Source organism: Pseudophryne corroboree, chromosome 4 (genome assembly GCF_028390025.1).
Source record: "Pseudophryne corroboree isolate aPseCor3 chromosome 4, aPseCor3.hap2, whole genome shotgun sequence".
In the NCBI taxonomy this organism is placed as follows: Eukaryota; Metazoa; Chordata; class Amphibia; order Anura; family Myobatrachidae; genus Pseudophryne; species Pseudophryne corroboree.
The window spans coordinates 72,656,116-72,669,135 of NC_086447.1; the positions used below are offsets into that span (position 1 = coordinate 72,656,116).

General features: G+C 47.2%; 1 protein-coding gene across 1 annotated transcript in view; it reads right to left on the reverse strand.

Moving 5' to 3' along the window:
* Positions 1-13,020, reverse strand: part of PKHD1 (PKHD1 ciliary IPT domain containing fibrocystin/polyductin) — a 985,750-nt gene that overhangs the window by 300,968 nt on the left and 671,762 nt on the right. The window contains exon 53 of the mRNA XM_063919219.1: positions 2,786-2,923. Within this exon, the coding sequence (XP_063775289.1) occupies positions 2,786-2,923 (138 nt within the window). The remainder of the gene's footprint in view (positions 1-2,785; positions 2,924-13,020) is intronic.

Consider the following 13,020-nt stretch of genomic DNA (forward strand, 5'->3'; position numbering starts at 1 on the left):
AAGCCTGAAGTATGAACAGGCGGCTAAAATATTATTTCTGTAACTTAGAATTCTATAACACTCCTGGTGTGGGTTCAGTATTACGGGATGGCGGCTGTCAATATACGGTCAGCGGTATCCCATCCATCATAATCCCAATAGACCCCCATTCAGACCCCTAACCCTCACCTTTTCACTACCCTAACCCTTCCTTCTGGGTGCCTAACCCTAACCCTCCCCACTGGTGCCTAACCCTAACCTTCCGCACTGGTGCCTAACCCTAACCCTCCCTTCCCCGCTGCCTAAAGCTAATCCTCCCCGCTTAATGCCTAACCCTAACCGCCCCTTCTAAGTGCCTAACCCTCCCTCCCCTGGCACTAACCCTAACCTTCCCGTTCCTGCTCCCTAACCCTAACCCTCCCTTCTGGGTGCCTAACCCTTCTCAGTGGTGCCTGACCCTTACCTTCCGCACTGGTGCCTAACCCTCCCTTCCCCGCTGCCTAAACCTAACCCTCCCCGCTTAATGCCTAAGCCTCACCGCCCCTTCTAAGTGCCTAACCCTCCCTTCTGGGGGCCTAACCCTCCTTGGTGGTGCCTAACCCTTACCCTTCCTGTTTGGTGCCTAACCCTCCCTTCCCTTGACCGGCGGGATCCCAGCCATCGGGAAGTAACTGCTTCCCTCTTGTTCGATTCAACAAATAGGTTTGAAGTTCAAAACTACCAGGGGCCCTGAACTGTGGCCCCCAAACCACACATTGCTGTTCTTGATCTCTTACTGACACAGTCTTAAATCCTTATTACTGTCTCCACTCTAGACAGCAAACTCTTCATCCTACTGTATTAACATACACCATACTTGCCTACTTTCCCAGAATGTCTGGGAGACTTGGAAATATTGGGGAGTCTCCTGGCCTCCCGGGAGAGCAGGTCACTTCCCCGCATTCCGCTCATTTCCTTCCTTCCTTGATAATGCTATTTTCAGTGAGTCTGGTCTTCATGGCCTTGCTCCTTCGGCATGAAGCCATAATGATGCGTTTCGCCGTGTCCCACCTGCATCTCCCCTTCAGGTACTTGCCCAGAGAGAACACAAGAGGAGTAGTATATAATACTCATTAAGCCTCACTAAGGCTGAGTACACACTATGCTATATATCATTCGGACAGTCAATGAACGATATATCGCTTGTGCATTGGCAGGTATGTACAGACGATAGATCTGTGAATGACGTCTTTCACAGACATATCAGGTCAGCACTACATCATGGCCGATGCCGATAAATCATGCAGATGCCGGTATATCACCCGCTGACTGCCTCATTAAATGCCAGCCCATTTGTTATGTCTTGAAACCTATCCGGCGGATAATTGGTAAGTTTGTAGAGCTTAGCAAATCAGTTGGCGGGGCAGGAGGAATCCTACGTTCCTGTTCGTTAACCGCTTCCGTGGTATGCCCGGAAAATTTCCGTGGCCAGCTGCGCTGTGCAGACTAGCATGCCATTGCTCCCCCTCCCTACACCTTACACTCCGCTCGGCCGGTGGACTATGAAAAATGACGCGACCGCATCATGACGTGATTGCGTTGTGACGTCATAAGGCGATCGCATCGTGACGTCATAGTAACATACATAGTAACATAGTCACATAGTATCTAAGGTTGAAAAAAGACAATTGTCCATCGAGTTCAACCTATTTGTGGTCTCCTATGCACGATTATTTAGTAGAAAATTTTGACTGAAGTTGATGTCTGCCGTTACGTTTTATCCCTCTTTTTTATAATAACCATAGTGCGTGACTATGCCCCGTAACCCTGGATATCCTTATCCATTAGGAATTTATCTAACCCATTCTTAAAGGTGTTGACTGAGTCGGCCATTACAACTCCCTCAGGCAGGGAATTCCAAACATGTATCGTCCTTACCGTAAAAAAGCCTTAACGCAGTGATTGCGTCATTCAGCAAAACTCTGCCAGCCGAGCAGAATAATAGGGAGGAGGGGGGGAGAGGATTTCAGTGCTGGCGGGCTAGTGCTAGTGCCCGCCAGCAAATGCTACCTGTGGGATGGCCATCGGTGGGTTATCCATCGATGGTCACCATCGATGGATAACCTCGATGGTGTAAAACCATCTGGAATGGATCCATCAATGGTTTTACCCATCGATGGTCATTTCTGCACTACTGTACAAATTAGAACCAGGGGGCATGGCTTAGTGTTTGTCAGGAGACGGAGCTAAGCTTCGTGCCCTGACACTTTGAGAAAAAAATAAAAATAAATTTGTAGCACTGAACCATTGATGGCGGGAAACCATCTGGTTCTCCCCCATCGATGGTAAAAGTATTCAACATCAGTCATAGGCCATCGATGATTTTGAATCATCGATGGTCGATGGCCATCTCTAGCTACCCCTAGGCAACGAGCATTCCCTAGGCAACGAGCATTCCCCGTGGCAACAAACATGGATCCCAGAGCATAAATCTCCCGGCAAAAAGCATGACACAATGCGTGAAACCCCTGGCAACGTGTATGAAACCCCTGTCAACGAGCAGGTAAAAAAAAAAAAAAACTCGCCCTGGGAGGTGTGACCAAATTTCCATAACCCGCCACTGAAGGGGTTAAAGCACCTCTCATTGTATTCTATTGTTGGGTAGACACCTCTTACATTTTTCTGTCTTCTATGTTGACGTTCCTGCTGGATCCGGATGTCAAATAAATATAACCGGTGCAGGTCATAGTCATAACGCGCTAAATAATAGCAATAAAATGAAAGCAACACTGTGTCAGTGTAACGTAGTACCTGGGTAGTTACTCACCAATACGCAGCTCCCCTCCGGCTATGAGAATGCAGGTGACGCTCAGCACATTGCTGGAGTGGGCAGGAAACACCAGAGTTCCAATGACGTACAGCCCACCAAGTGGAGGTAGAGCAATGTCAACTACTACGGTTCTGTCTGGGAGATAGCAATGACAAGCATCAATTACATTTAATATGCAGATTTCATGATAAATCGCCTACTATCATAATCACAATACACATCACGTACCAGGTAGTGCAAAAACAAATACTAGCTATGAATTACACACAGCTAGCAGCACTAAAGAAGTGTCTGTGCAGGTTTCATACTGCGACAGCTTATAATAACAAGTACATGAAGCATACAGTATGTGGTAAGAGAAGTGGTGCTTAGCACTTACAAGAGCCACAAACATGGGCTGCTAGTTCCCCTGGGGTACAATAACATGAGCTGCAGCCAGGGGCGTAGAGAGCCACGCCGGGCCCCGGTAAAGGGATGGGGAGTGGCTAAATAAAGTGGGCGTGACTATGCCCTTTAATATAAAATATAAAATAATTGCATCCCTGCGCGCTCCACAAGGGAGGCACCGCTTTGATACGAGGGGCAGGGGGGGAAGGGGCCGCTTCCTACCTTACTTGATGTCCTCCCTGGCCATCTTCCCAGTGATATTTGAGAAGATGATGCTGGCCACTAGAGAGCACAGACTCTGGCACAGTGCCAGAGCCTTTGCTTTCTATGTGCGGTGCCATCTTCCTGAAGATATCACTGGGAAGATGGTACCGCCATCGGCTGGCCACAGTGCAGGTAAACTCGGTGTTAGCAATATTAAACCCAAGTAGCCCATAACTGCTCCTGCGTTGTGTCCACGGAATGAAATGTGGATATTTTCAGGGGTGTGGATCATAGGGTCGACAGTAACTAGGTCAACAGTCATTAAGTCGACATGGAAATAGTCGACAGGAGGTTTTTATATTTTTTGGTGTCGTTTTCTTCATAAAAGTGACTGGGAACACCAATTAGTGCACCATGGGGGTAATTCCAAGTTGATCGCAGCAGGATTTTTGATAGCAATTGGGCAAAACCATGTGAACTGAAGGGGAGGCAGATATAACATGTGCAGAAAGAGTCAGATTTGGGTGGGTTATTTTATTTCTGTGCAGGGTAGATACTGGCTGGTTTATTTTTACACTGCAAAGTAGATTGCAGATTGAACACACCCCACCCAAATCTAACTCTCTCTGCACATGTTATATCTGCCTCCCCTGCAGTGCACATGGCTTTGCCCAATTGCTAACAAAAATCCTGCTGCAATCAAATTGGAATTACCCCCAATGTCCCCTTCGGCACAGGTTACTATTCCCAATCGTAGTCCACGTGGATCGTAAAGTATGAAAAGGATCAAAAAATGGGTAAAAAGTGAAAAACTCATGTCGACCTTTTCATTTGTCGACCTTTGCCGTGTCGACCCAGTGACCATGTCGACATAATGACCATGTTGACCTAATGCATGTCGACCAATAGTGGTCGACCTAATGAGTATCAACATAAATGCTGTCGACCTAAAGACCGGATACCATTTTCCGGTATGCAATGTTGTACGCGGTAGTCACTACAGTGGGCCTGATTCAGAATGTGGTCGAATTGCCGACACAGCAGCGATCCTTTCAGTGACGGAACTGCGAGGCATCGCAAGTGTAACAGCCGTCCGCAAGTGAACATCGCAACATGCTCAGCAACTACATACTCTGTCGCAACCACGATGCAGATGCCAGGAACAACGACTCCCAGAGTGCCTCCATGGCTGCGCAGAATGGCTGCGGGAGCTGCGTCGCTGGCGCCATGTTTGATGCGTACAAGATCGCAGTTGCACGCCGAGATGCCTGCGTTTTTGCAGACACTACCTGTTACCTCCCCCAAAGGGCCTCTTCCTGTCAATCACTCTGCGACTGATTCCTGCCAAAACGGAACGGCACATCATGTCCATTGCAACAAATTGAATTTGCCCCATAGCTTTCCATTGGCACACTCTCCGCAGACTGCCACTACCGCCCAGTTAGGCCACCTCACATGAATATTACAATAATGTTAGCGTTTCTGCGGCGTCTTTATTTAAACTTAGATATTTCCATTCGTTCTACACGATGGAATCATCCGTATCAGACAAACATAATTATATTTGTATAAAATCCCTTCCTGTTACATCCCATTATTATCTAGCTGTCATCTATTCACCTACGGATACAGATTCCTGACACCCCTCTTTGTATCACCAGCGTCCTGTCATGTACGACACGAGTCACCATAGCGCTCTCTAATTGGCCTGCGTGCTAAAATAAATCAACAGCATAAATACGTTCCGACAAATCAAACGCTTCAAATAAAACCAGCAACAAAACAAAATCACGACTTCGCTCTAAAATCACGACGACAGAAAAAAAACGATGCACAGACGCAAAAAAAAAAAGAAAATGAAAAAAATACATTTAAAAAAATATAAAATAACAGGCACCTTAAAAGTTGTCCGACAGGATCCGGTTTTAAAAAATGGTAATTCGCAGGTACACGATGAATGTTAAGTGTACAAGTTTGAAAACTCGCTAATGACTGCGACACTGACATCAAATGCCTTTGATCAGCCCTATTTCTATATAAAACATCATAGCATGCCATTCAATGGAAATCAGGTCTAACAGAAGAACTATTATGTAAGATACAGTACTTTGGCATTCATCTCTTCAAACAGAGAAAGTTCAAAGAAAAACGCAAAATGAATAACAGAGTGAATTCCAACACGAAAAAAAAAATAGAAGAAGAAGAAAACGCCCGAGGCTACGTGATATCATATCTATACCCTTCAAAACAACATTCCTTTCGCTCAGAATTAGAACATATTTTCATTCCAGCCGATATGTCTAGTGTCAGAAATGTGTCATATTGAAAATCTGGAAATACATCTCCTCAATTTGGGGTTTTAGGAAGCTTCAGTAATAATATTTTTCATTATCTGTGTTTGGATGGCAGCTGCCGCAGAAAGCTGGGGAACACAGAAGAAGATTTCCGGTTGAATGTCAGTGATAAGGAAGAGCGTATGAAAACAAAGTTTAAAGGTTCAGATGGCGGGGTCTCGGGAAAATAAAAAATAACTAAAAAGTAGCTGAAGTGTAATTTATTGTGATACATACATGTTCAGTATCACGACAGTATCACTGGCTTGGTTACAGTATGTTAAGATATATTTAAATAGGAACGCAATACACATGTCCATGTTTTATATATAGAATAGAATTGCGTCTTGCCATGTCTGTATTTAGAAAAAAATATTGTAAGTTGATCTTTTTAATCTTTTTAGTTTGGGCAGTACGGACGGTGTAATGGTTAACATTACTATCTCTCAGCACTGAGGTCATGGGTTCGATTCTCACCATGGCCCAAACTGTGTAGAGTTTGTATATTCTCCCCGTACTCGCGTGGGTTTCCTCCGGGTACTCTGGTTTCCCCCCACTATCCAAAAATATACTGGTAGGTTAATTGGCATTGGCTCCCAACTTAAATTAACCCTTGTGATATGGACTGAGTCTGAAAATAACGTTAGTTGTGTTACGCCAATAAATCAGTTTGAATAATTAATAAATCACCATGGGGGAGATTTATCAAAACTTGGAGAGATTTAACGTGGAAAGAGATAAAGTACTAACCAATCAGCTCCTACCATTTTTCAAGGTTCGATAAATCTCCTACCATATCACAACTCCAAGAGCAAACAGCAAATTGGAAAACTATAATCTGTATTATTGGTACATGCATGTCAGGATTTTTGTAGCTATATCTGACAGGCACAGTGGGGATTATTTACTAAGGTGTGAGTTTTTTAGAACTGGTCATGTTGCTCATAGCAACCAATCAGATTCTGCTTAACATTTATCTAGCTGCTGCTAGAAGATAATAGCTATTACCTGATTGGTTGCTATGGCCAACATCTCCATTTCTAAAAAAAAAAACCTCCCTCGGTACAGTAAATACACCCCAGTGTCTTTGTTTCTCTAGGCTACTTGCTGGACAATGTTTTTGTTGTTTCCTCAGGGGGAGTTAGGAGGGAGGGGGGTCCATGTGGAGGTATGGGTCTGGGAATTGTATTATTACAGGCATGATTTACCTCGAATAGTGTCATTGAGTCTCCGGACAGATACAGGAGGTTGGCCCACACTCCCGGGATTTAGTAGAGATCCATGACATTCGTGAGTCACCCAAAACATTCTGATAGAAAGGGCAATTATGCCCTAGGCCTAGCCTAAATGGACTGGTGCCCCTTGTATACAGATCACACTTACAGCCTTAGACAGTATCTGCACACAACCTTTTGGGCTAAAGGTCAGGGGCCCCACAACGTCTTCTGGAGGGGGTACAATCTAATGTTGGCGCCCCTAAATTGCCGAATGTTGCCCCCTCAGTGACAGCCATACTTACCTGCCACACCACCTACATGACAGATATACAGTATATATATATATATATATATATATATATATATATTTATATTTCTATCTATCTATCTATCTATCTATCTATCTATCTGGGGAGGGGTTCTGCAGGAGGTTGGAGAGAGAGGTAGAAGAGAGGGAGGAACATTTGAAGTGGGAGGTGAGAAGGGCACAGGGCTGTAGGAGGGGCCAGCCCACAGTACTTACCACACACTGTAGGGGCTGGAGCTGAGTGCAGGGGGCAGTAGGACCCTGGAGGCGGGCAGCGAAGGGCTGTGGAGAGGGAGGAGGTGGAGCAGCTAAAAAATAAGAATTTACTTACCGATAATTCTATTTCTCGTAGTCCGTAGTGGATGCTGGGAACTCCGTAAGGACCATGGGGAATAGCGGCTCCGCAGGAGACTGGGCACATCTAAAGAAAGCTTTAGGACTATCTGGTGTGCACTGGCTCCTCCCCCTATGACCCTCCTCCAAGCCTCAGTTAGGATACTGTGCCCGGACGAGCGTACACAATAAGGAAGGATTTTGAATCCCGGGTAAGACTCATACCAGCCACACCAATCACACCGTACAACTTGTGATCTGAACCCAGTTAACAGCATGATAACAGAGGAGCCTCTAGAAAAGATGGCTCACTACAGCAATAACCCGATTTTTTGGTAACAATAACTATGTACCAGTATTGCAGACAATCCGCACTTGGGATGGGCGCCCAGCATCCACTACGGACTACGAGAAATAGAATTATCGGTAAGTAAATTCTTATTTTCTCTAACGTCCTAAGTGGATGCTGGGAACTCCGTAAGGACCATGGGGATTATACCAAAGCTCCCAAACGGGCGGGAGAGTGCGGATGACTCTGCAGCACCAATTGAGAGAACTCCAGGTCCTCCTCAGCCAGGGTATCAATTTTGTAGAATTTTACAAACGTATTTGCTCCTGACCAAGTAGCTGCTCGGCAAAGTTGTAAAGCCGAGACCCCTCGGGCAGCCGCCCAAGATGAGCCCACCTTCCTTGTGGAGTGGGCATTTACAGATTTTTGGCTGTGGCAGGCCTGCCACAGAATGTGGAAGCTGAATTGTACTACAAATCCAACGAGCAATAGTCTGCTTAGAAGCAGGAGCACCCAGCTTGTTGGGTGCATACAGGATAAACAGCGAGTCAGATTTTCTGACTCCAGCCGTCCTGGAAACATATATTTTCAGGGCCCTGACAACGTCTAGCAACTTGGAGTCCTCCAAGTCCCTAGTAGCCGCAGGCACCACAATAGGTTGGTTCAGGTGAAACGCTGAAACCACCTTAGGGAGAAACTGAGGACGAGTCCTCAATTCCGCCCTGTCCGAATGGAAAATCAGATAAGGGCTTTTACAGGATAAAGCCGCCAATTCTGACACGCGCCTGGCCCAGGCCAGGGCCAACAGCATGACCACTTTCCATGTGAGATATTTTAACTCCACAGATTTAAGTGGTTCAAACCAATGTGACTTTTGGAACCCAAAAAACGACAATGAGATCCCAAAGTGCCACTGGAGGCACAAAAGGAGGCTGTATATGCAGTACCCCTTTTACAAACGTCTGAACTTCAGGGACTGAAGCTAGTTCTTTTTGGAAGAAAATTGACAGGGCCGAAATTTGAACCTTAATGGACCCCAATTTCAGGCCCATAGACACTCCTGTTTGCAGGAAATGTAGGAATCGACCCAGTTGAATTTCCTCCGTCGGGCCTTACTGGCCTCGCACCACGCAACATATTTTCGCCAAATGCGGTGATAATGTTTTGCGGTTACATCCTTCCTGGCTTTGATCAGGATAGGGATGACTTCATCCGGAATGCCTTTTTTCCTTCAGGATCCGGCGTTCAACCGCCATGCCGTCAAACGCAGCCGCGGTAAGTCTTGGAACAGACAGGGTCCTTGTTGGAGCAGGTCCCTTCTTAGAGGTAGAGGCCACGGATCCTCCGTGAGCATCTCTTGAAGTTCCGGTTACCAAGTCCTTCTTGGCCAATCCGGAGCCACGAATATAGTGCTTACTCCTCTCCATCTTATCAATCTCAGTACCTTGGGTATGAGAGGCAGAGGAGGGAACACATACACTGACTGGTACACCCACGGTGTTACCAGAGCGTCTACAGCTATTGCCTGAGGGTCCCTTGACCTGGCGCAATACCTGTCGAGTTTTTCCCAACGGTTTATAATCATGTGCAAGACTTCTGGGTGAAGTCCCCACTCTCCCGGGTGGAGGTCGTGCTGAGGAAGTCTGCTTCCCAGTTGTCCACTCCCGGAATGAATACTGCTGACAGTGCTATCACATGATTTTCCGCCCAGCGAAGAATCCTTGCAGCTTCTGCCATTGCCCTCCTGCTTCTTGTGCCACCCTGTCTGTTTACGTGGGTGACTGCCGTGATGTTGTCCGACTGGATCAACACCGGCTGACCTTGAAGCAGAGGTCTTGCTAAGCTTAGAGCATTGTAAATGGCCCTTAGCTTCAGGATATTTATGTGAAGTGATGTCTCCAGGCTTGACCATAAGCCCTGGATATTCCTTCCCTGTGTGACTGCTCCCCAGCCTCGCAGGCTGGCATCCGTGGTCACCAGGACCCAGTCCTGAATGCCGAATCTGCGGCCCTCTAGAAGATGAGCACTCTGCAACCACCACAGGAGGGACACCCTTGTCCTTGGTGACAGGGTTATCCGCTGATGCATCTGAAGATGCGACCCGGACCATTTGTCCAGCAGGTCCCACTGGAAAGTTCTTGCGTGGAATCTGCCGAATGGGATTGCTTCGTAGGAAGCCACCATTTTACCCAGAACCCTTGTGCATTGATGCACTGAGACTTGGCTCGGTTTTAGGAGGTTCCTGACTAGCTCGGATAACTCCCTGGCTTTCCCCTCCGGGAGAAACACCTTTTTCTGGACTGTGTCCAGGATCATCCCTAGGAACAGAAGACAAGTCGTCGGAACCAGCTGCGATTTTGGAATATTGAGAATCCAATCGTGCTGCCGCAACACTACCTGAGATAGTGCTACACCGACCTCCAACTGTTCCCTGGATCTTACCCTTATCAGGGAATCGTCCAAGTAAGGGATAACTAAAATTCCCTTCCTTCGAAGGAATATCATCATTTCGGCCATTACCTTGGTAAAGACCCGGGGTGCCGTGGACCATCCATACGGCAGCGTCTGAACTGATAGTGACAGTTCTGTACCATAAACCTGAGGTACCCTTGGTGAGAAGGGTAAATTTTGACATGAAGGTAAGCATCCTTGATGTCCCGAGACATCATAAAGTCCCCTTCTTCCAGGTTCGCAATCACTGCTCTGAGTGACTCAATCTTGAATTTGAACCTCTGTATGTAAGTGTTCAAAGATTTTAGATTTAGAATCGGTCTCACCGAGCCGTCCGGCTTCAGTACCACAACAGTGTGGAATAATACCCCGTTCCCTGTTGCAGGAGGGGTACCTTGATTATCACCTGCTGGGAATACAGCTTGTGAATGGCTTCCAAAACTGTCTCCCTGTCAGAAGGAGACATCGGTAAAGCCGACTTTAGGAAAACGGCGAGGGGGAGACGTCTCGAATTCTAATTTGTACCCCTGAGATATCACCTGAGGGATCCAGGGGTCTACTTGCGAGTGAGCCCACTGCGCGCTGAAATTCATTGAGACGGGCCCCCCACCGTGCCTGATTCTGCTTGTAAAGCCCCAGCGTCATACTGAGGGCTTGGCAGAGGCGGGAGAGGATTTCTGTTCCTGGGAACTGGCTGATTTCTGCAGCCTTTTTCCTCTCCCTCTGTCACGGGGCAGAAATGAGGAACATTTTGCCCGCTTGTCCACGAAAAGACTGCGCCTGATAATACGGCGTCTTCTCATGTTGAGAGGCGACCTGGGGTACAAACGTGGATTTCCCAGCTGTTGCCGTGGCCACCAGGTCTGAAAGACCGACCCCAAATAACTCCTCCCCTTATTAAGGCAATACTTCCAAATGCCGTTTGGAATACGCATCACCTGACCACTGACGTGTCCATAACCCTCTACTGGTAGAAATGGACAACGCACTTAGACTTGATGCCAGTCGGCAAATATTCCGCTGTGCATCACGCATATATAGAAATGCATCTTTTAAATGCTCTATAGGCAAAAATATACTGTCCCTATCTAGGGTATCAATATTTTCAGTCAGGGAATCCGACCACGCCAACCCAGCACTGCACATCCAGGCTGAGGCGATTGCTGGTCGCAGTATAACACCAGTATGTGTGTAAATACATTTTAGGATACCCTCCTGCTTTCTATCAGCAGGATCCTTAAGGGCGGCCATCTCAGGAGAGGGTAGAGCCCTTACAAGCGTGTGAGCGCTTTATCCACCCTAGGGGGTGTTTCCCAACGCACCCTAACCTCTGGCGGGAAAGGATATAATGCCAATAACATTTTAGAAATTATCAGTTGTTATCGGGGGAAACCCACGCATCATCACACACCTCATTTAATTTCTCAGATTCAGGAAAACTACAGGTAGTTTTTCCTCACCGAACATAATACCCCTTTTTGGTGGTACTCGTATTATCAGAAATGTGTAAAACATTTTTCATTGCCTCAATCATGTAACGTGTGGCCCTACTGGAAGTCACATTTGTCTCTTCACCGTCGACACTGGAGTCAGTATCCGTGTCGGCGTCTATATCTGCCATCTGAGGTAACGGGTGCTTTAGAGCTCCTGACGGCCTATGAGACGTCTGGACAGGCACAAGCTGAGTAGCCGGCTGTCTCATGTCAACCACTGTCTTTTATACAGAGCTGACACTGTCACGTAATTCCTTCCAACAGTTCATCCACTCAGGTGTCGACCCCCTAGGGGGTGACATCACTATTACAGGCAATCTGCTCCGTCTCCACATCATTTTTCTCCTCATACATGTCGACACAAACGTACCGACATACAGCACACACACAGGGAATGCTCTGATAGAGGACAGGACCCCACTAGCCCTTTGGGGAGACAGAGGGAGAGTTTGCCAGCACACACCAAAGCGCTATATATATACAGGGATAACCTTATATAAGTGTTTTTCCCCTTATAGCTGCTGTATTGTTAATACTGCGCCTAATTAGTGCCCCCCTCTCTTTTTTAACCCTTTCTGTAGTGTAGTGACTGCAGGGGAGAGCCAGGGGAGCTTCCCTCCAACGGAGCTGTGAGGGAAAATGGCGCCAGTGTGCTGAGGAGATAGGCTCCGCCCCTTTTTCGCGGACTTTTCTCCTGCTTTTTTATGGATTCTGGCAGGGGTTAAAATTCATCCATATAGCCCTGGGGGCTATATGTGATGTATTTTCGCCAGCCAAGGTGTTTTTATTGCTGCTCAGGGCGCCCCCCCCTAGCGCCCTGCACCCTCAGTGACCGAAGTGTGAAGTGTGCTGAGGAGCAATGGCGCACAGCTGCAGTGCTGTGCGCTACCTTGGTGAAGACAGGATGTCTTCTGCCGCCAATTTTCCGGACCTCTTCTGTCTTCTGGCTCTGTAAGGGGGCCGGCGGCGCGGCTCTGGGACCCATCCATGGCTGGGCCTGTGATCGTCCCTCTGGAGCTAATGTCCAGTAGCCTAAGAAGCCCAATCCACTCTGCACGCAGGTGAGTTCGCTTCTTCTCCCCTTAGTCCCTCGATGCAGTGAGCCTGTTGCCAGCAGGTCTCACTGAAAATAAAAAACCTAAACTAAAACTTTCACTAAGAAGCTCAGGAGAGCCCCTAGTGTGCACCCTTCTCGTTCGGGCACAGAGATCTAACTGA